The following is a 24,731-nucleotide window of genomic DNA, read 5'->3' as shown; positions in this document are numbered from 1 at the left end:
AAATCAGAGGATCTGGTGAAACTTAAGAATCTTTCATAACAGAAAACCGTAATGGAATTTAAATAAGTGAGTCATGATTCAGTTGAGTTGCAAAACTGTAATTACTGTTGTTGACAACATAATTTTTGTATGTTAAGCCCTAACATCCGGGGTAACATCTGAACATTCTATCACTACTGTGTATCTAACCTCAGAAGCAGCCTTGCACACATATGTACTTAGGGCTGCTATCTTGTGGGATGTGGTATTTGAATTTGAGGATGGGTAGATGGTAGTGGTCAGGCCCGTGCAGAGACCCTCATAAGGGGGGGGTATATTGAGCGCGTGTACTCAAGAGCGGTGTTGTCGCGCGCCTACGGGTGGCACTTTTGTTCAATTTGGAAGGGCACTTTATATCCAAGACTAAAAAGGGCATGTGCACTGCACAGGTTGAGCCCTATGTGTGCACGTGCCTGGTAGTGGTCATGTGTCCTCTGAATACAGGTTTCAAAAATGTATGGCTGAGTTTTTATTATACAATATTTATTTTGTTAAGGCCATTTGAGAACTCATTTCGATGTTCAAGAAACCAGTCTGAGATGATTTACGATTTATGACATGAAGCGTTATCCTGCTGGAAGTGGCCATCAGAAAATAAGTACAATGTGGTTATAAATAGATGGACATGGTCAGCAACAATACTCAGTTAGGCTGTGGCATTGACACGATGCTCAATTGGTACTAATAGGCACAAAGTGTGCCAAGATAATATCCCCCACACCATTACACCACCACCATGATACAAGGCAGTATGAATCCATGTTTTCATGTTGTTGATGCCGAATTCTGATCCTACCATTCGAATGTTGCAGCAAAAATAGAGACTCATCAGACCAGGCAACGTTTTTCCAATCTTCTATGGTCTCATTTTGGTGAGCGTGTGCAAAAAGTAGCCTTAGTTTCCTGTTCTTAGCTGACAGAAGTTGCACCCGTGTGGTCTTCTGATGCAGTATAATCTGTTCCACACCTACACAAGTGTCTTTCTACTGATAAATGTAAAATAAGTTATTTAGAAGAATACTCAAACTGTTCATGGTATCCATTGATTTCTATATTACAAATATATGTATGCTTTAATTTTTACAGTAAAAAGATCTTCTTTTGTTCAATATGAGTAAGACACTCAAACTATAGGTTTAGAACAACTGAAAAGAGTGTCATTTTTATTTTTGGGTGAACTTCCCCTTTAAATGATGTAAACAGAGACCTCTAATCCTACAAAAAAAAAGCTGCAGATGAACACAAAACAACACTGCGACAGGTTAACGAAGACTAAAATGAAACAAGACATAAATGAAGGCAACTATAGCTGTGATTCTGCATTTTGGCAGCTTTCGCTTTGCAGTTACCCAGTGGCTCATTTACAAACTGGCCTTGCCCTCACCTGTGGAACATTCTTGTCAAGTAATAAACGTCTCCTTCGGTTTAGAGACTTGCGCATGGCCAAGAGAGAAAGAGACACTGTGAAAGAAGGCAGAAACACAGGGAGAAAGAGCTCCCACTTTCTACAGTAATTAAGACCAGCACATAGTCAGAGGCACTCTGTTTGTGTGTGTGTGTGTGTGTGTGTGTGTGTGTGTGTGTGTGTGTGTGTGTGTGTGTGTGTCTGTGTATTTGCGTGCGTTTCTGCTGGCTCCATCCCTTGGCTCTCTGTGTCTCTTTTCCTTGAGTTCATCCTGTCGTCTGTCTGTCTGTGTCTGTCTATGTCGGTCTTATCCCTCTTTCCATTTTCCCCTCTCTCCGTCTCATGCACAAAGGAAAGATAAGGATCCAGCCAGATGGAGCAGCGGAAGCACTCTCCGTCTGTGTGTTTGTGTTTATTTATATTGGTTTGTGTTTTCCGTCATAATCTATTATACCAATCAAATTTATTTATTTATAATTTTTACAATGCTATGAAGACATGATGTCTGTTTTTATTCACAATTTTCTGATGGATAAACAGCGTTACTAACCCATCAACTGTTTTTAGCGATATTATAACATTACATCAGATTTAATTTAAATGAGAATGGATAAGTGACTTTGACCCATTTGAAACTTTTCATGGGTGTAATTTTACATATGAAAATACAGTAACACAGCTTATTAAACAATAAAAAATCAACATGACACCTGCACCGTTTCTGTGATTTTGACATAAAATCATGATAAAAAAAATCTTAAAATGTATCTAAAGAGAATAAAATGATTAATTATTTATAATAATTAACCACACCAATAACAATAAAATATTAACCCATAATTAAAATAATTTTAAAATAAATACATCAACAAAACCAAACAAAATGGACAGTGCAGTCTGCATGTTTTCTGTATTTTACATACACACAATGCTCTGTTGTTAGGGTGCGTATCCACCCAAGTGTTTTTTCCCTAGGGAAGTTAATAATTTTTTTATTTAAATTTTTTTTTTGATATAATGGCAGCGAGGCAAGATGCCAAGCATCATTTTACTCAAAACACTTAGTACTCACTTTTTAAATGCTCCAGCAGTTGTAAAAGAGCTGACAGACGAGTGTTTTTGGAACAGTGATGGCATTTTCAGCCATCCAAAAACTATGGTATATGTAATTTGGTATATGTATGGTATATGATTTTTTATTTAAGTTTTTAAGACAACAGTATCTCCGGCAAAAACAATATCAGGAGACGCTATTTTAAATTGTAAAGAAATCGGTGTTTTTTTAAACTAATGAAGACGGCAGAAGTAAATGATTTGATTGAATTGTTTAGCCTGACATATTTAGCTACTGTTACAAAATATTTTAAATGTTTTTTAACATCAAATATATTGTGTTTATTTCCCAGAGATGGGTTGCGCCTGGAAGGGCATCCGCTGCGTAAAAACTTGCTGGAGAAGTTGGTGGTTCATTCCGCTGTGGCGACCCCAGATTAATAAAGGGACTAAGCCGACAAGAAAATGAATGAATGAATGAATATGGTGTTCAAAGGGGAAAAATAGTTTTGTTTTTACCAACATTTAAAAAGCACATATTTAAGAGGAATAACCACAATATCATGAAGCCGTGATATTTTTAAGATTATCATACTGTCAGAATTTTATACTACCTACTCACCAGAGCCTCATGCATGCAGTATTGTAAACATTATAAACTGTCAAAATCAAAATGCAATGAAAAGAAATAAACTCCCAACCTGTTATATCCTGAGAATGATGCAGAGCAGTTTATACCTAAAAAGCAACCCTTCACCATTCCATTAAACTATTCACTTACTGTGTGGCCTCTGATAAGATACTTTTACTTTCAATTTACATTATTGTGTGCTGTAACTATTTTTAATCAAAATATGAACATTACTAAAAACAAAAGGCACTGTGGGGGTGGCATTTACTGTAGTGTAATCTGTCAAAATGATGGACAGCCTTCTGAATTTTTTCCGTCACTGCTGCAAAAAGTTGGTCAGTGGCGGAAAATTCTCTGGTGTGTAATGTATGCAGGTCTATGAAAGAGTAAAAATGCTCTAATTCTTGCCGAAACACTGGCTGTGACTGTTAGTCTTCATCTGCTTCTAATTCACACTCCATTTTGCCAAGCTACCCGTGTGGATGGGTGTGGAGGAGAGCGAAAGAGCTGACATGATGTATTCTGATGATCTGAAAGAGAGCTGGGCTGCACCTTATTTGTCATATTTGTCAGGACTTTTCATGGTCACAATGGTTTTCATGCTACAAAGATGATTTACTTTTTATGTAATTCTAAGCATTGTGGCTGACATTATTACATTTAAAGGAGAATATGATTTGGCAGATTTATTGACATCTCAGATAGTGAAGTCTGACACTGAAGTTAGTGTTTTACAGGTTTTGATATGTCGCTGACAAAGCCTTTAGGTAAATTTAGGGGCCTCTTATGCCAAGTTCAGACTGCATGATTTTAGCCCGGATTTTGACTCACCGACAGGTTTGAGAAATCACAGACAAATGCCTGAAATCACAAGCAAAACGGTGCTCATTCACGTGCGTAACAATCATACAGTGCGAACTATCAAAGACACAATCTGAGAGAATCAACGAAGAGTCGCTATCTGGAGCTGTCGGCGATTCAAATCATGCCATGTGAAATGTGTTCTGACTGAAAATTACCGATGACCTACAGCCTATGAGAGAGCAGCATCCACTAGTGTGGGTATCTGCAGGCCAGTGGGAGGTTGGGGGAGAAGTTAAAAGCACTTATTTTCTGTCTATTTGGACTCAAGAAATGGAGGAAAAACTAGTGGAAATTTGGCAGGAGCACCCATGACTGCTTGAACTGTCATCCGAGCAATATCACAACCGGGTCGAAAAAAAAAAAAAGTTTGAGAGAAATTGCTGATTCCCTTCAAAAGGCAGGTGAGCAAAACAAGAACATTTTTTACCGCACTAAAGGCTTCTTTCTCCTTATGTAGTTAATAATAAAAGATATACGTGACCTTGTGTTGTTTCCATGTCACTTCTCACACACTTCATGTATTTGGTTGTGAGGCGTAGTTTGCAGACCAAGACAAAGTTGTTGGTGATTCTTTCTATTGTAAAGTCATGCGGTGTGAAATCCGCGGTCACCAATCTATCTTGCAGTGTAAACACAGTAGCAACAGAATGCTGGCCTATGATAGTCATGCAGTGTGAAAACATCTATGACACGACTACTTTGAAAATCTTGCAGTCTGAATGCGGCATTACTCATATATGGGACCCGATCGTTGTTGGGAGTTTAATAGAAAAATTAAATAAATTTGGATTTCAATTGATACAATTTTATTTTAGCTGTTTAGAGTTTCTATTTTTTTTAAAGATATCATTCTTACTCGGTCCTAATCACTCTTTTTTTGGGTCCAAAAAAGTTATTTAACATTACATTTGTAGACAAATTTTTTCTTAAAAAAGGGAAATATTAAAATATTATATTTTATTTAAGAAATATATTGTATTTTATTTTATTACATTTAAAATGATTAATTTTCTCAGATATACATTTCCCCCATAAACAATTCTTTTTTTTAAATAGATAAACAAAAATCACTTACATATTTAATTATTTATTAAATTTTTTATTGAACATTTTAGTTTGTGAAATAAAATAAGTAATTATTCAAATTTTATTATATTAAAAATGTCTTCTTTTTTTTTGTTCGCGTCACGGTAGCTCAGTGGTTAGCATTGTCACCTCACAGCAACAAGGTCACTGGTGCGAGTCCTAGCTGGGTCAGTTGGCATTTCTGTGTGGAGTTTGCATCTTGTCCCAGTGTTCACTTGGGTTTCCTCCTGGTGCTCCTGTTTCCCCCACAGTTCAAAGAAATGCGCTATAGGTGAATTGGATGAACTAAATTGGCCGTAGTGTTAAGAGTGCATAATATGAGAGTGTATGGGTGTTTCCCAGTACTGGTTGCGGCTGGAAGGGCATCTGCTGCGTAAAACATATGCTGTAATAGTTGGCGGTTCATTCCTGCTGTGGCGACCAATCATAAATAAGGAACTAAACCGGGTGAAAATGAATGAATGAACATATTTTTTGTGAAAACATAATTTCCAATAAAACAAAAAATTGTTTATGTGAACTATTTCTTTAATTAATCACAAATGTCTGTGCATATGCAAACCATGCATATGTGTAAATGTGTCTGCATATGCAAAAACAAAATGTCGTCCTAGCAAGGGCCTCCTCAGCATTTTCATCTACATGCATCAGCGTAAACACACATGACTGTATATTACAGAGCTTGTGGGCCTTGTGATGATGAGTGCCAAAAAAAGAGAGCGAAAGCACGAGAAAAAGATGACATAAGACTGCTCAAGCACTGTACATATTTTCCATCAGAAAAAAAGTGTCACTCGGTTCTGCGTTCAAACCTCTGCCTGCACTGAGAGAGAAAGCGCTGGCTCCTCCGTCTGTGAAAGCTCCATCAGTATCTGCTCGGGCTCAGACAGCTTGTTCTTGTTGCAGTGTGTACGAACGTGATGACAGGAACCTTTCGTGTTTTAATGGAGTACATTGAATTTGACGGAGGAGGCCGACCCCTCCGGATGACTACACAATCACACACATATGCATTCAGCACACGTTAACGCTCCTGATATGACAGCGCACAGACACACACTTCTATGTTTTCTGTCATCAGGTCACATGTACTGTACACACAGGACACCATATGCCTGCCATTAGCTAACCATGCACACACTTTTTCTCTGCTTCTCATCTAGTCTGCGAGACAGTGGCCTGCAGGCAATGCTGGCGCAGCCTGTGTGTGAAATTGGACTGTTCTGCAAAGATTTGCCGTGAAATGCTGTGTTTGTTTGGGCTTAGGCTGCATTTTGTGCGTCATTTCTACACACATAAAGTCATAGGCTCTTCTATCTTTGTTGCATCCAAACCCCAAAGTGACAAACTCTGTGTCCTCCATCATAATCTGAGTTCATCCTTTCCAGCTGCAACAAAAAACCTTTTGTTGGTCGACTGGTTTCTATTTTCGTAACGTTGAAGAGCTCCGGCTCAGTGAAATCTAATTGGAGCATAATCCTGCTTTAAATGAATGATTTGTTGTGTTTTTCTCAATATTTATGCAGAATATTTTTTGTCAAACATGATAACATTCAAACAAGGCATGTTATTAAAAATGTATTTGTGAGATATAACTATAAATCTATAGCAGGGGTGTCCAAATGTTCTAATCAAGGGCCAAAAAACAAACTTTATTAAGGCTAGTAGGCAAAAAGGTAAATATATTTGTCATGGGTAATTTCTTAAATTAATTAATAATATTTTTAAATAACTAAAATATATATATATATATATATATATATATATATATATATATATATATATTACATTTTATAATAAACTTATTACAGTAAAAACAAAAACCAATCTCTGAATGGAGTTACACTAATATTTGCCTTCATTTGCTCGTTAGTGTCTTCTGCATGTCCTCTATTTGTCGAGTGACAGTATTGACACTTTAAAAACTCAGATTAATTACATTTAATTGAAACATTTAATTTCAATGAGCTTTTTTGTAGCTCAGCAATAAAACAAACAAACAAACAAAAAGGTTACGTCAATTCAGAAATGATGATGGCTAACCTTCTCATTCTCAGATGGGATTATGAGCCAAATTAAAGGTTACAAAGGGCCCTTTGGGCATCTCTGATGTATAGTTACGACTAAAACAACAAAACTTATTAGTATGTTAACAAAGACAGTAAAAAAGTCAAATCAAATATAACATAGAGTTACTGAAATACCACTAATAACGTTATAATATTTATTTGAATATAGTGACTGATTAATTAGTTGCATCTTTATTTATCTGAACTCTTGTGTACAGACAATGTTGACAAAACTGTACTTTAAAAGTATTTACCTGCTGAGAATTTCTGTTAAAACATTTCAAATGACTCATCTAATCAAGCTAGCGTGACAAAGAATATGAATATAAAGAATATATTAGTTTTTCAAAGCCATGAAGACTCTGTCAATTTAAATATAAATCAATAACTATAAAAAATACATATTAAATCTTTAGAATGTGGGTAATAAGTTCATGCCAGGCTATTTAGAAAAAGTTCTTATGTGCATTTTGAGTAGGGTTTCACAATATATCGTTTCAGCATTGATATCGCAATATGTGCATACGCAATAGTCCACATCACTGGATCTACAATGTCAATCTGGTATTATAATTGACCAGGAGCCACGTTCAAATCAAATCAAAATCAAATCAAATCATTGCAACGTCATTTGCAATCAAATCATTGCAACGTTTAACCATAAAGATACCAAAACATTTATTATGTTATGTATGTTTTAGGGGCTGGAAGTGTGTGAGATTTCAAGTAAGCAGGGGCTAATACAAATATAAAAACTGCTTTTATTCTAGCCAAAATAAAACAAATAAGACTTTCTTCAGAAGAAAAGATATTATTAGACATACTGTGAAAATGTCCTTGCTCTGTTAAACATCATTTGGCAAATATTAAAATAATAATAATAATAAGTCAAAAGGGGGGCTAACAATTTTTCAACTGTACACAAGATGAAAACAGTGTTTTATTTTTATTTTATAACAGTGTATTATTTTTTTATTACTACATGTATCTGAATATTGCTAGACTCACAGAAGTAATAAAGCACTATGTATTGTATTTGTACATTATCACTGCTCTAATGTATCCGTTTTTGAGATAATAGTACACATCACTAATTAGGAGATGCATTATTGGCGAAAGTGGTTTTATTCACAATATATTTATTTGTGTTCCAAAGACAAACAAACTAGTTTAAAATGATATTAGGTTGAGATATTAAGGATAAAATTCACTTTTTTGGGGGATGAGAAGGTGGGGTATAGCCTTTTATTATTATGTGATGTACGTATTACAATAAAGTAATGCTTTCTATTCAACAATTCCACCCATTTTCTCTTAAAAGTGGCATTTTTTACCAAAAAAGAAGACCATTGCATCCTACACTCAAGTAAAAACCAACTGGAGCACATGAAACACACCTACAGTACATGTTGACTATACACAATTGCACTCACACTCAGATTGGGCCAACATTAGTGGACTCACACATACGCACATGAAAGGAAAATGGCACAGGAAGGGCAGGGAGTAGATGAAAGGAGAATAAACATTATGATGAGGATGAATCGCAGAGAGAGGGAGAGATGTTGATAAGACTGCAGGTTTGGGTGGAGGAAAGCGGCCCAGCTGCGCTCCAGATCTCATCTGTGACTCTGAGCAGGAGAACATGACACAATGTCACTGTCTGCTTCTCATTTAGACTCTCTCAAACACACACACACACAGGTCTTTCGCTATGAATGAACAGCAGTGGCAGGAGTCTGGACTCTTTTCCCCCTGGTTTCCTCAGCACATTCATCTTCATGCTGAAATGTATGGGTTACGCTCATGTTTCAGCACACCCTCCAGCAAGAGTTTGTGAAAACTACAAATCACTCAAGAAGAATTATGCTGTCCGAGGGCATTAAATGGACGAAAACCTGTCCCGTAGATAAGAGAGAGATTGTAGAGTCATTCTCTCTCTTTCTCTCTGTCTTTCTCTCTCGCTCTGCCTAGGAATGAGCATCATGTGGTTTAGATGCTATCAGAAGCCCCAGGGTCTGATAAAGAGCAGTGGGAGTCAGTTTTCTCTCCCAATGGGAGGGACAGCAATCTTCAGAATGTGAAAGGATCAATGCAAAAGTGCAGTAACACACACACACACACACACACACACACACACACACACACTTGGGATTTGATCATAATAGAGAATTACAGATGACCTCAACTGTTTATTTACTGAGTGAATAATATCCCCAGCTATAAAAATATTTGGTGTTTCTTTGTTTGGTCTATGGCCTGTTAGATTTCCCTAAAAAAGTTTTCCATATAATTATTTTTCTTTCTTTCGTTATTCATTATTATGTGGTCTGGTACATCTTTATTCATGTACAAAGTCAATGTTTGGCAACTAATTAAATTACTTTTACTCAATAAGACCATAAAGGTTCCTTATTGTCATCAGTGGTTCCATGAAAAACCTTTAAAGGGGTGGTCCAGAATGTATTTTTAAGGCTTGGTTGCGTTTATAAGGTGCAAAGCAACGTGTGCTTCATTTGTAGAAAATAATGTTATTATTTCATATATCTTTGGTTATATACAGCTACTCAGCTGACATGAAAACGACTGTCATATTTCCTAGTTCCTCCGAAAGGCCCGCCCTCGAGAGGCTCTGATCGGTCAGCTAACAATGTGCTGTGATTTACAGATCGGCTCCACATCACCAAGAGAAGAATCACGCCCCTTCAAGCATGTGCTTTTGCACTGTGTACATACTGTCCGTCAGAGTAGCTGTTAGCCGAATTAGTGTGAGTCTGGATCAGACAGAAAATGAAAAAGAAAACAGCTAAACTTAGGCCTGCTCTCTAAAATAAATTCTGACAAGTGTCTTTAACATATATTCAGAATAAACATGTGTAAATAATATAAAACATTCACATATGTTTTGCGAGTTTGTTGTTTGAGATGTATAACACAGGGAAAGCGGCTGCATAGAGAGACACTGCAGCGCTGTTGAAGATTGTTGGTGTTTACAGCAGTTTGATGAATAAATATCAATTTGTAGCAAAATTGATAACGGTCCCAAACAACATTATTTACATCCTTGTTTATGTCCTTGCTACAACATGCCATTAACGCTAGAAACTATGCATGTAATAGATCGATTTTAACAAATAATAATACTTAAAGATTGTGGCTCACAATCCACCGCTTCGTCTATTATGTTTGGGGCGGCTCCTTCTTTGTGGAGTTTCTTAGCCGAATCCAGCACTGAACTGGGAGAGATTTTGGAAGCTGTCCTTTGTCAAATGCTAGCACTATATATATTTTTTATAACTCTCTGGAACATAATTAAAATAAAATTGTAAGCACTTCTCTCTGTACCATGTCCCTTTAAATAGCAGCATTTGAACGGCATTTTAGTGTTCTCTGCTGTAACAGTGCAGAGCCTCTGGCCACGCCCCTTCACTGCACAGGGGTGTATGCGTGTGGTGAATGCGTGTAACCTGAACTAACCTGAATGTATTTTTTGTAGTCTCCAGACTTCATTCACTGTAGGCTTTGCTAAGCTAACTCTGTAAAAACCAATGTCTCCCTTTGCATTGAACTTTGAGCATATTACATTCAGAGATGTTATTTATGTTCAAACAGCTACATTACGCATCAACAAAACTTTAAAATATGATATCGTAGTGGATCACCCCTTTAACAGCATGGAACTTTTACATCTACCAAAAAGTCTAACTAAATAAATATATATTTTTTGTTTGTTTTAGAAATATTGACTAAAATGTTATTTGAGTATCCCAAAAAACGTTTAGCATGCATCCTTATCAAATGCCCTTCAATATCTCATCCACAATAATACTTGATTTACACAGAGTTTCGTGTACAACTTGTAGGATCCAAGAAGTCATGTAGAACACAAATCCAGTCCAGGTCTCCTTCTCTACAAGGCAAATAAAACCTGATTCCCCCACCCAACACACACAGGCTTTAATAAATGTCTCGAAGCCCCATGCAGCTCCGCTCATCTCTGCTGGCATGTTTGTTCAGAGCGATGGGCTTTCAGGGGGCTGAGTTTTACTTGACTTCTGACCCCTCTCAACAATGCTCCTCTCCTTTTCTGTTTGTTCATCCCTCCATTCCATCTTTCCCTCAGCTCCTAGAGACCGGCCCGAGCATTTCCCCATGTCTCGATGGTGTAGCCTTTCACTTTCTCTGCGTGTTTCATTCTCTCTTGTCATTTCTCACTTCTTTCCTCCTTACAGCACAGAAGCAGCTGGAGCGCTGAGCAATAGTTGATTATTTTCCTGCTCTTTTGTCTTGTTATTTTCTTTTTTTCGTATGAAAGGAAAGAATGGCTGAAGTCTCCGCTACTGGCGCTGCCAAGTCAAATGGCAAAGTTTGTTTTTGGACAAGTGCAAAAAGTGAGAAAGGGGGTGTGAGAGAGAAAATAAGAGAGAGGAAAAGAGAAACTCTCTCCATGATCTTATTAAACAGACACAGATGGTCACTGCAGGCTGACAGAGGGTTCAAGCCGTGGAGACTGACAGGATGGAGACGACTGCATAGAGAGATTAGACAGAAAGATGAAGAGATTTGTCTGGCAAGTCAGGGAGGAGCGGAAAACCAAACTGCACAGAGGTGCGACCAAACTTCTGTTGGCAGTAATTCACAGATTCCTGGACTAAAACAAAAGACAAGACAAGGAGAGCATGTAGAATTAGTGTGACGGTAGAGGCAATGAAAGTCTTTTATAGAAAGTGATTTATACCATGTCCTGTTGAAATGCTTGATTTTGAATGGCTGGAAAGGTCATTCATTCATTCACTTTTTTTCAGCTTTGTCCCTTTATTAATCTGGGGTCACCACAGCGGAATGAACCACCAACTTATCCATATGTTTTACGCAGTGGATGCCACCAGGGAGCAGATCAAAGACTTTAGAACAAAGAAGACCATACCTGGTGAAGGGGGTGGGGGGTGTCTAGGTGTCAGGGGTGTGATAACACAGCTAAGCAACTGAACAATGCACTGGGTTTCGGGCAGCCACTGTGATCAGATACTATAACAAAATTGTTAATTGAAATTACGGGAGCTTTCAAAGAGAAATAACTAAACAAGAGGGTGGTGGGAGATGGATCTAAAATACGGGAGACTCCCTTAAAAAACAAAGTGTTGGCAGGCATGCACAAGACATGTCACTCTTGTAGTTTTAAATGGGGAAAATTTTAACGGTCAATCCAGCGAATAAATCCCTGCCTTCTAGTACAGGAGCCAATCATTAATTGCTATAAACTGAGGATTCTCTGGGGGAGGGGCTCGAACCAGATGTGGGTTTCTGCAGATTTTGTGTTACTCAAACGTTTAGAAACGAAACTAAAGAGACAGTTGTTGTTTATTGTTATTGGTCATTCCGTATTTGAAATTTGATTGTAAGCTTGGCAAGCAGTTTTGGAGAATTTGATGCTTTCCCCATTTAAACAGAATGCCCGGGAGGCATTTTAAAGATGGCCACAGAGTGAAATGTCTTCTTGAAAGGACTTTGAGCTGATGGGGATCAACTACTTCAGCGATATGCTCAGAAATATTTGTGAAGATGCAGATAACAACTGGTATTATGAGCTACTAGAAATGCCACTGTTATTCACACATACGGTTACATGGTTAAATGGTGTATGCCCAAGTTTATACTTCACGAAGTCACATCGCCATGTTTCACGCTGCATGACTCTGTGGGGTAGCATTCAGTTGCTGCTGTGTTCACACTGTAGGATAGATCAGTGACAAGAGGATACACATGACATGACTAAAAACAACACTTGCTAAGCAAAGAGAAAAAGAAAAAAAATGGTAGCAAGAGGGGAAACAAGGATTGATCATTCTGCAAAGAAAGTTGCTGCTAAGGCTGGTCCAGCAAAATGTTTCTGCTTTTGTTTTTTTAATTTAATGTTGTTGTAAAGCTTTTTATATTAGAATTTTTTTATAAATATTTCATGAGCGTTTCTTTTTGATCATGTCATTCAATGAAAAGTTCTAAATAAAAACATTTTTTACAGTTAAGGACATTTTAATTTTTGTGTCATTTAAAAGTTTCACAGATATTTCATCATGGAACCACTGATGCCAATAAACAACTTAGTTTTCTGTACAATTTATGGAATATAAATAAAAGCAATTATAATATAACTATTAATATAATAGTTAAACTTTAATAATTAAAGTATTGTTCAATACACATAATAAATTATATAGATTAAAATCTTGACGCTATCTGAAGTACCTCCTGATTTTGCAAAGTATGATGCGATCCTGGATTAACATCTATTTTTGTTCGAAAATGTATTCCATACCTACTCCCTACCCCTAACCACAACAGTAAATTATTCCCAAAATCAGAGGGGAATAACAGTTGGATAACATAAAGAAGTGCATAAACCTGACCATAAGTCTAAACATAACATAAACTGTGAATGCATGCCTTAATTCTGATTGGCTGATTGGAATGTTGTTCCAGGATCAACATAGATGTTAATCCAGGAACATTTACTACTTGGCGATATCTGAAACAATGGGTTTCATTCACTAATAATGACATTGTTTTTTCATATAAATCATTAGAATATATATTAGTTCAACATTCTGCTAAAGTGTTACTGAAAAAAGAAAATTACATGGCATAATAGTTATCTCAAGCTAATCCTCGAAAGGCACTATAATTCTGTTATATACAGTACAGGGGGCAGTCAAGAGTGAGTACAAACATGCAGGGAAAATGGCAAGAAACAGAATAAGCTCTAATAAATGAGCAATAAATAGCTAGTGTCATCCACAGGAGAAGTGGTCAGCCATGCTCGACTGCTGTTTTTCCTTTCTCTGTTTGGAGACTATAATTTGATTTTGGCTCACACTGCCCACTGACTGCACCTGTGCCCATCTGCACTTTTCCCATAATGCCGTTGTCCACTCTAAAAGAGACTAAATCACTTCCAGCTGTGGCGAATATGCGTTTGCAGCCAGCTATTATTTATTTTGCCATCCTCTCTCCCTCTGTTCTACCTCAAAACTTTCCATAAACAACAATGAAAATGAGCGAGCAATGCTGGAGAGTTGACTGAAAACAAGATACAAAGAAATGAAGGTGTGAGATTGATAATGTCTTGTTGGTTGCGTAGAAGATCTGCAACAGCTGAACTAGAAAAAGGAGTCTGTTGGACCGCAGACACAAGTCTTTCATCCTCACATGTGTCAATGAAATAGCATGTTTCTTTTTCCTCCTCTCATTTGGGAACATTACATGGGAATTAACATTCTCTTCTTTTGTGTTTCCCTCCCTCACTTGGTCATTTTCTCTATTGATTCTTTCCAAACCGCTAATGAAATTTTGGAATGCAATGCTTGGGAGAAGGTTAGACGTTCCAGGAGCAGGCTGGGTTCTAAAAACTTAGTTGTTTGCAGAGGAGTTTCTGTCTTTAATCAGTCCACGAGACTCTGGGCCCATTTGCACCTGGTAGTCTTACCTAGTCTTGCTCTTAAGTAATCAAAAAAAAATATATAATAATAATAATAAAAAAAATTATATATATATATATATATATATATATATATATATATATATATATATATATATATATATATATATATATATATATTACCACTGCTTTTCTCTTACATTTGTAAATGATTGCACTCTTACACCATCCTGGTTAAACTGCTTCTAAAATGTATGTTAAATACCTAAGCTACGTCCCAAATAGCACACTATAAACCATTTACTTATGCACTTACACACTCAACAGCATTGTATATGTATGTAGTGTCATCTCAGACGGAGCACTAAAGTTTACTAAGCGGAAATTCAAACCGATTCCCTGATAATGTTTGACCATTGCCAAATTAGTAAAATGAATGTCCAAACTACCAAATAATACCTGTCATGAGTATAACCGCATTCACCATCAGGAGGCGCTATAATCACTCTCGTAGGTGAATTTTGCTTTCACAATTTAAAATAAATAATCCATTATGAGCGCCCGAAAGCTCCTCCCCTTCTGATACATGAGCAAAGCAGCAGCTGTTGAGTCTGTCCATCAAGTGTCCATCATTCCACACTTGATTTTACTGGTTGAATAAGTGCATGATAAGGGGTAATTAAAGTGCACTTATTCTTTTTAGGGTTTTTAGTGTGGATGCACTATTTATATTATTTATACTACAAAATGGCATAAAATAGTGCATAGGTATGCGATTTTGGAACGCACCTCGAGTTCACCCCAAAATGGTCATCACTTACTCTCATGTCTTCAGATCACAAATGAATAAATTGTAATCAAATCATAGAAATTTATCTATTCACCCCAAACTCAGACATTTAAAAATGTTATTAAAGAGCTAACAAAAACATCCATGTGAATTAAGTGATATAAATAAAGTCTTTTTAATCAAGATAGTTGCTTTATAAAATAATTATATTAAAATAATATAATTAAGGATTTTACTTACATATACATTAACCAAGTGATAGCAGCTTTCAAATTTGGTCATAAAACAAAGCATGCTTGCTTGATGCTCAAGAACCAATGATTCTTCTTGTGTGTCAAGCAGGTTTGGTTGAGCTTTCTAATTACAATTTTTGACCAGTGTTTATGTTAATAAGGACCTAAATTTATTCTGTTGATCATGTTAAGCATGAGCACTAAGGGTGCTTTTAAACCTGTCAATCGATTCATTTGTTACGAAACAGGGATAAAAATTGCTATTATGTTGCTTTATGTTCTTGGTGCAGTTCGCTTTCGCACAGCAAAGTTTCTAAACAGACCAAAAAAGCTAAAACAGTCATGTGTGAGTAAACTCTCCTTACATTGGTCATAGTTTCATGGTTTATTTTGTCCCACTCAGCTGTCATGCATCCTTATTTTAATTTACGGTGATGAGCAATAAGACATTATAAGCGGAAACCTGCGCTTTAACTTTGAATGGTGACGCCCACAGACATCATCACCAGATATAAATCAGAGGTAAGACTCTCTCATACAGAGCCCTTGGAGAGACTGCAGTTCAGTCAATGTTCCTAACAGATAAACAGCGCTCATTAATAGTCCAGCATATTTTCACTTTCGTATTTGACATGAAACGCACATTTACTGGTAGGAATGACATTCCGCCCTATTCATAATTCTCTCTTTATATAGCCATATATACCTATTACATATCCATGATACACTGTGATTTTGCCGGGCTCAGATCATTTTTCTTTCTAAATACAATCGATCGGCTGGATTGTTCGTTTCAATCAAGCTGAGACCACCTCATTTAGGCGCTCAGACCGGATGATTTGATGCAGATCCAAGCGCGATTGCCAAAAATGCCAAAAGAACCACGCTATCTGGGCAAACAAGACAGGTTCAGAAACAAAAATCTAGGTGTGAAAGCACCCTGAGTTTCCGTGGACTTGGATTAAACCACTTGATTATTATTTGGATTTATCTGTTGACCTTTGTATGGAGGCTTAGAAGTATCAGAATTTTAGATCTTGGCGCTGGCTAAGAGGAAAGTTAATTTTAATAATTTGGAGCTTTGATGAAAACCAAATATTGACTGTTTTTTAAGGGACAGTGCTACTGTGTGCCCTGCCCTCTCCCTTTCGTGTTTCAGTTGAGATTACATCAAACATCAAATAAAAAAATGTGCAATAAAGTTAATTTAATCATTTATGCAGATGCACTCCCCTATTTAATCATTGTAAAATAATCATATATTCACAAAAATTGTTATTCAATCTATCTAGAGAAGTATATTTCAAATCGCAATTTATGTCGCAGAAAAACTGAATATTGTAATGTCAATTTCGTCCAAGCCCTAGCATAAGAGCCCATCTGGCTAACCTGCACACCTACTACCACCCTGTGAAGTCTCCATTACGTTGTGAAAATATGCTTTTGTTTAGCACAATGCATGCTAAAGGGTGTTCACACTTCAACAAATGGAACATTCTCACACACTTCAGCCATCCTTCATCCTGCATACACACACACAAAGCACTGGGCCTTAAAGTCTGTGCTCTCTCACACTCTGTCCATCAAATAAACAGCAAAGGAGCACAGAATGATCCAATTCTTTTTCCTGGCTCGCTTTCGTCCTCGCCGTCCCATCCTTTAATCCCTCTATCTATCACATCCCAGTCGTGCTTTCATCTCCATTTTTCTCATGGAATGTGCTTAAGGTTAAGGGAAACTCCTCATTTTTGGCACCAGCACAGAAGAGAGGCAGATGGGTCAAACACCCGTCTCCTAATCTGAGCGTGCCATGGCCGCTTCAGCAGCTGGCATCACTATAAAGCTCCCATATGTGGGTGCATACCATGGCACAAGGAGAGCACATCTGCACAGGAGGGCAAAACCTCGACATGACATGGCAACCTAAAAATGAAGACAATAAAACAACACACGCAATATTGAAATAAACGCCCGGCGATTACAAGGCTGGCAGGGGGTCCGTTCAAGAGTTTCTGGCTGGATGTGAAGTGCGATAGACGGAGTGCATTCATACTCTTCTGGTGCTGGTTTGATCGTGGTCCATTTTGGGATTACCGTGCTGGCGGAATGACAAAGATCTGAGAGTACTAGGCTTTAAATAGATTGTTTAAAAGAACGCTTGATAGATTAAATAAAAGCACAACATCATGCAGTAGTACTGAGCAAGCTACTCATTAAAGCTATAGCAAATGATCAAAATCTATTAAATGAGTCCATGTTTTAAACTAATGGTGAATAGCTTCTATAAGCCTAATAGTTGCAGATATTTTGATTATTATAGATCAGTTGATTCCTGCTGTCTTTGGAGCAGATTATCAGTCCCTCCAGTTTTTAAGGGACATTTTTTCATATTTGTGGTCTAAAACAATTTGGTGATGGCTTTTAAAAAAAAAAACACATAACATTATTTTCTTACATTTTTTGTGTTTTGCTTTAAAAAAAACACAATATATTTTTGTTCTTTTTTGATCTCAAGAACATTGGACTTGCAAAATAGTATCTTATACTCAACAACTGCTAGTTAACGCAAATTTCTAATCAGCCTATCACATGGCAACAACTCAATGCATTTAAGCATTTAGACATGGTCAAGACTAACTGCTGCAAGTCAAACAGAGCACCAGAATGTGGAGGAAAGGTGATTTAAGTGACTTTGAATGTGGCATGGTTGTTGGTGCCAGACGGGCTGGTCTAAGTATTTCAGAAACTGCTGATCTACTGGGATTTTCAAGCATAACCATCTCTAGAGTTTACAGAGAATAGTCTGAAAAAGAAAAAATATTTAGTGAGCGGCAGTTCTGTGGGCGCAAATGCCTTGTTGATGCCAAAGGTCAGAGGAGAATGCCCAGACTGGTTCCAGCTGATAGAAAGGCAACGGTAACAGACATAACCACTCGTTACAATCAAGGTATTTAGAAGAGCATCTCTGAATGCACAACATGTCCAACCTTGAGGCAGATGAGCTACAGCAGCAGATGATCACACCGGGTGCCGCTCCTGTCAGCTAAGAATAGGAAACTGAGGCTACAATTGGCACAGGCTCACCATAATTGGGCAATAGATGATTGAAAAAACAGTGCCTGGTTTGATGAGTCTCGATTTCTGCTGCGACATTCTGATAGTAGGGACAAAATAGTACCTTGTTGAATCTATGCCAGTTCTGAAGGCAAAAGGTGGTCTAGTAAGGTGCACCTAATAAAGTGGCCGGTGAGTGTGTATATACGTATATACAGAAGTACCACTAGTTACAATGTTGTTCTACAAGAAGCATGTTTTGTTTATTTTAAAATATGAGGTAAGTCTGTTTTCATGTGTTGTTTATAAACAAAATGTGGATTCATCCATCCAACCATCAATGTCTCTTAAAAAATCGTAATATTAAGCTAATTTTGTCACACTGCTGGCACAACTTTGTTTTCATTTTGCACAAATTGCAATAGTTCCATTCAAAAGAAATTCAATAGAGAAATCTGTCAATTTCTGCATCATGCAGGCAGACAGACAGACAGACAGACAGCAAGGCTTTAGGCTATGGTAAGCTATAATATAAAAAGTATCCATATAAAGTGGTGTTAAGCTTGGTTTGCTGTTGGTGATGCCCACTATTCAGACCAAGCCTGCCGGAATATTGAGCAAAACAGCAATCTGCATTTCATTCCCAGTGCTAAATAGAACAGCAGCACATACTCATTTCCAACCTTTCTGTATGAGGCAGGGACTAAATCTTCTGTAGCCTTTAAGCTAGTACATAAATCAATCAGCATCGCTACTTTCATAGACCATTTTCATTACTGTATTTCTGTCACACACACTCCCAAACACACCCTTTCCCTGTAAATCTCCAGGGCAATTAGAATGACGGGTCCTAGCCAAAATAGAGAGGTGTAATCAAGTACACAAATCAACTGACCACACATGATCAGGTACAAACGTGTTAGCCAGCAGAATGCACGGCAGCGTGAAATTCAATATACCTTTCCATGCAAAAGAAGTGAAAAAACTCCCCCTTCCCCTCTCCAACGGACTCTGCTGTCAAAACGCTTAGCTTTGATTGACAGCCAGAGTGGAGTGAGTCAGCCAGTCAGGCGTGTTGTGTGAGTGAATTGGGCGGGAGTGTGAAGTTGAACCCCAAGAGTCTGGGACAGCTGCAGTGTCGCTGTGGTCTGTGGCTGTTGCACACCATAAATTCTCTCTAAAGAGGGTTTACTTTTTATTTTAATGGGAGCTGTAAATTTACAACCCTTGGACCCTGGAGATAGAGCCGCTTTTAAAGGAGCACTCCCTGTCTTTTTTGTTTCTCTTTCTCATACCCGTTTCTGTAGGAACTTTCTGGCTTATTTGTACCTGGCTGTATGTGGGAGCTTCTTAGTGCTGGATAAAATGAGATCACAATACTTCAAAATAATTTCGAGACAGGCAACTAAACAAAATATTGTAAGTTAGGCTACTAAATATTCTATACATGCTGCAGTATATTCACGCATATGAAATTAATTTGAATACATTATTAAGAAATAACAACTTATTATGGTGACATGGTGGCTCAGTGGTTAGCACTGTCACCTCACAGCAAGAAGGTTTCTGGTTCAAGTCCAGGCTGGGTCAGTTAGCGTTTGTGTGTGGAGTTTGCATGTTCTCCCCATGTTAGTGTGGGTTTCCTACGGGTGCTCTAGTTTCCACCACAGTCCAAAGACATGCGGTATAGGTAAATTGAGTAAGCTAAATTGGTTGTAGTGTATGCGTGTGAATAAGTTTTAATAGATGCTTCCCAGAACTGGGTTGCAGCTGAAAGGGTATCTTCTGTGTGAAAGCATATGCTGAATAATTTAGTGTTTTATTCCGCTGTGGCGACCCCTGAAGAATAAAGGGACTAAGCCAAAGGAAAATGAATGAATAAATAACTTATTACAACAAACTTATTACAACAATAACTTAAAAGAATTGTTCACCCACTAAAATGTTATCATTTAGTCACCTCTTACTTGTTCCAAACCTGATTGATTTTCACCTTTTTTTGTTGAACATTAGAGATATTTTGAATACAGCTGGAAACATGTAAACCCATTCACTTTAAGAGTATTTGTTATTCATGTGGAAGTAAATATTTGTTTTAGCTTCCCTCAAAATATCTGCTTTTGTGTTCAAAAGAAGAAATGACACTTTTTATATATTTAATTTCAGTTCTTCTAAACTAAAAGGACACCGCATAGCACATGAAAGACTAAAGCAGTTTTATAAGTTAACTTTCACAATTTGTATGTTCTAGTTCATATAGCCTAGTTTATATTGTGCAATTTAAAGTTATATGCTCACAAATGCCTGTTGACATTTTACAGTTTTATTGTTCTCATACTGAAATTGGGACTTTGTATCAGCCAATACATACTTTTTTACAAAAAATTGAGTTGTGAGATATGAAATAAGAAATGTAAAAAGAAAACCCAGAAATATGAGAAAGGACAAAATCTAAAGATATAAACAAATAAACTCAAAGTGCTGTAAAAAAGAATTGCATGTTGATAATCTCTCACTGAATTTAATCTCAAAATAATAGTTATATAAAAATAATAGTTTATATATATCAAAAATTTCCTTATAAAACCAAGATTTCAATAGAATAATAATTGTGAGATTAAGGAAATTAATTTTCCATCGGGTTAGTCCCTTATTTATTAGGGGTCGCCACAGCGGAATTTAACCGCCAACTATTCCACGATAAGTTTTATGCAGAAAATACCCTTTCAGCCACAACCCAGTAAAGGGAAACACCAATACACACTCTCCAGGGTTTCTGCTGGTTTCACCAAGTTAAATTCAAGACTTTTAAAGACATTATTAGGACCCCTATGAACAAAATTTTAGACTCATACAGGGCTAAACACAAAGAAGATTTTCGAATGGCCCAGATGGAAAATATTTTTATTTGCCCAATCAAAAATGTATTATAATTTAATATTTTCAATAATACAATAATAAATTTCCATTTATTAATACAATAATATTTTAATGATAAAAAAATCTTAGCAAAATATTTTAAATATTGTGTCAAAACAAGCAAGCTCTAGTTGTAAATACATCCTTTTTTCAACATAAGCTTTCTTTAAAAAATAAATAAACAAATAAGTATATATATATATATATATATATATATATGTTTTTTTTTTTTTTTTTTAATATATCTTTCAGTAAATGCATGGGGAACTTTTAAAAATCTCATTCACACACACTCATACACTATGGCCAATTTAGTTCATACAATTCACCTCTACATGTCTATGAACACCCGGAGGAAACCCACGCGATCATGCAAACTCCACACAGAAATGCCAACTGAACCAGCCGGGACTCAAACCAGCAACCCTCTTGCAGTGAGGCGACAGTGCAAATCACTGAGTCACAATGCCGCCTTAAGGAAATCATAACCAACTTTATTTTATTTTTTTTATCCATAGCAAAAACAGCCATCTACTGTATGCTGTAGCTCTCTCTTTGTTAGCAGCAATGTGAACAAATATGTAAAAAAAAAAATTTGGAATAAAAAATAATATTTCGGCCATTTAGAAATAAAATCCCATCACTTAATTGTGCATTTTACAGTACGCAGATGTAATATCTTGGCACCTTTAAAAGAAAAAAACTGACTATTATTTTTAGTGCGCGTTTGTGAGCACTATCCAATGTGACATCATATTATGTGTTTGGGAGTGACTTAACTTGTGTATTTAATGTGTTGAAAATGACAAAAAAAAAAAACTCTTTCTCTCTCTCTCTCTGCAGGTGTTGTTTGCCCTGAACCAGACTCTACTGCAGCATGAGAGTTTGCGTGCAGGCATTCTGCAGGGCACCTTTACTACAGAGGACCTCATTGCACACTACAATTGTGGAGACCTCAACTCCATCATCTTCAATCATGACACATCCCAGGTACACACACGAAAACAGTACATTGTAGCAGTATGTGTATACTTGTGTAACTGTGCATGTGTGTGATGTATTGCAGTCATTATGAGCTTAAAGTTTGAGCTGCAGCAGGTTCAGTCTGATGGATAGCCTATAATTCTCCACTTCACCCTGCAACACGCTTTGAGATTAAAGCAACACCAAACACACATAGCGAGAGAGAGAATGAACATTTTAGGAAATATGTGAGGGAGAAGCACGAGGAAAGAAGGGAGGAAATTTCTTTCTGTTGTTCCATATTTCCTGCACAGGTCAGAGGCAGGTCAGCTAATGGCTCTCCTGTCTGATAAGGGATCTGTGCTCTCTCTCTCTTTCTCTGCTGTCTGTTTATATACCCCTTGCTGTAATTATGTAGTGCATGACTTAGAGCCAGAGCCGAGTATTCTACTTAATGTTGCTTTCATGTCCTCCTGAGACGTTAATTCTTAAGGCCTGTTCACACCGGGATGCTTATTGCTCGTGTTTTTCGTCAACGTTTAACGCCTCATGACTAAATAAAGGGTGTCTATGTGATTGTGCACACCAACGCCCAATACGGCAGGCGTAAAAGCGGAATTTTCTAAGAAACGCCTCATGCTTGTTTTTTCGTTTAGAATTTTTCTTTTTGTCTTCTTCTATGATTCAAGCGGGGTCAGAAGCTTAAAGTTGTGTAGTGCCACCCTGTGCACCGGAGTCTTGCTGTTTTTCATTGAGCGCCATCTAACGTCAAGGACTGATTTTGCATACTTTTCTGCTTGATGCCAGTGTATTCGCTAGGGTTTGAATGCAAAACAATGTCTCGAAAAATGCTGATGATAAACGCAAATGAAAAGCGTCCCTGTGTGTACGAGCCTTTACACTATAAAAAAATATTCATATAATAAACTGTGATATTTTTTCTGCTTATTTGCATTTATAAATTGCATTATGGGACTTTTATCTATGCTCTGTGAACTTTTCAAGCTGAAATTTCAACTCTGTAGTTTAACAAAGGCAGGTACTTATTGACGTTTTAGAAATTAAACAACAGAAGATATAAAATAACAGAAACAAAAGTACTGGTTCATTAGCAGGTTCTTGTTTCGCAATTCACAACACTAAGACAGACAAAAATTGACTTCAAACTAGTAAAAATGTCAATAAATGGCACTTTTTCAAAATGTCCTACATCAAAACTTTTTGAAGAAAAGATCAAGGTCCCATAATGCATTTCATTAATAAAATCATATTCATGGCTCATGGTTAGCACATTTGCCTCACGGCAAGAAAGTTGCTGGTTCAAGTCCCGGCTGAGTCAGTTGGCACTTCCGTACATCGGTTTCCCCCACAGTAAATGACATGCAGTAGGTGAATTGAATAAACTAAATTGGCCATAGTATTTGTGTGTGAATTAGGGCTGTGCAAATAAATATCTAATTGCTATTTTTTAAAAAGATTTTGCGATTTCGATTTGATTTGCGATTTCATTTTGTAGTCAAGCTTCATCTCCATTTTTTGATTCTTACCACTAAAATGTTAGTTTAAAAAGAAACTAAAAAGATATTAAATTACTCCAATATTTATTCAAATTTATTTATAAATATTCAGAAATTATTTACAAATTTTTCTGTAGAGCAAACAGTATTGAGTTATGGCGTTAGTTAATTTCCTGGGGCCTTCGTGATGTTTTTCATATGGTGTAACAGCTGCAAACAACTCTGAAATGTTACTTTGCTGTTGCTAGCTACTATATTGAGTCACACAGCCAATAGTTGACTCTTTAGCAAGACACTCCTCGTCTGGCTGCCTGTGGTGCTTTATTAAGTGCGGGTTGTTGTGTTTCCAAGTGCTGTGGCAACAATTTTGAGACAGCTCCCACGTGCTGTTTTCTTTGATATTTATTCATCTGTTATTGCTTCTCAAGTGGCAGACGCCATCCTCCTACTTGTCCGGCTTTCCTGTTTGTTTGTTTTATTGTGGGCATTTCGAATAGTTTGGTTGCGCAATTTTTATTGGGCAGAACGAAAGTGTGCTCACTCAATTGGCAAGTAAGACCGTCTGACACAGACCACAGTCATGCATTTGCTCTGAGTGGGGCAAATTATATATTCTGTATTTCATATCACAGGCTCTTGCGATTAGCTAATCGCAATGTTTGAAATTGCGATT

General features: G+C 37.0%; 1 protein-coding gene and 1 long non-coding RNA gene across 8 annotated transcripts in view; one reads left to right on the top strand and one right to left on the bottom strand.

The window, feature by feature from the left end:
• si:ch211-120j21.2 overlaps nucleotides 1–24,731 on the bottom strand; it is a 238,318-nt gene that overhangs the window by 121,684 nt on the left and 91,903 nt on the right. The gene's annotated exons all lie outside the window — the stretch shown is intronic.
• Nucleotides 1–24,731, top strand: part of trabd2b (TraB domain containing 2B) — a 102,311-nt gene that overhangs the window by 48,464 nt on the left and 29,116 nt on the right. For both annotated transcript variants that reach the window (XM_005166877.5, NM_001270477.1), the window contains exon 3: nucleotides 22,422–22,568. In XM_005166877.5, coding sequence (XP_005166934.1) covers nucleotides 22,422–22,568 — 147 coding nt within the window. The remainder of the gene's footprint in view (nucleotides 1–22,421; nucleotides 22,569–24,731) is intronic.

This window comes from Danio rerio, chromosome 8, assembly GCF_049306965.1.
Source record: "Danio rerio strain Tuebingen ecotype United States chromosome 8, GRCz12tu, whole genome shotgun sequence".
In the NCBI taxonomy this organism is placed as follows: domain Eukaryota; kingdom Metazoa; phylum Chordata; class Actinopteri; order Cypriniformes; family Danionidae; genus Danio; species Danio rerio.
This window is presented reverse-complemented; position numbering and strand designations above follow the sequence as displayed.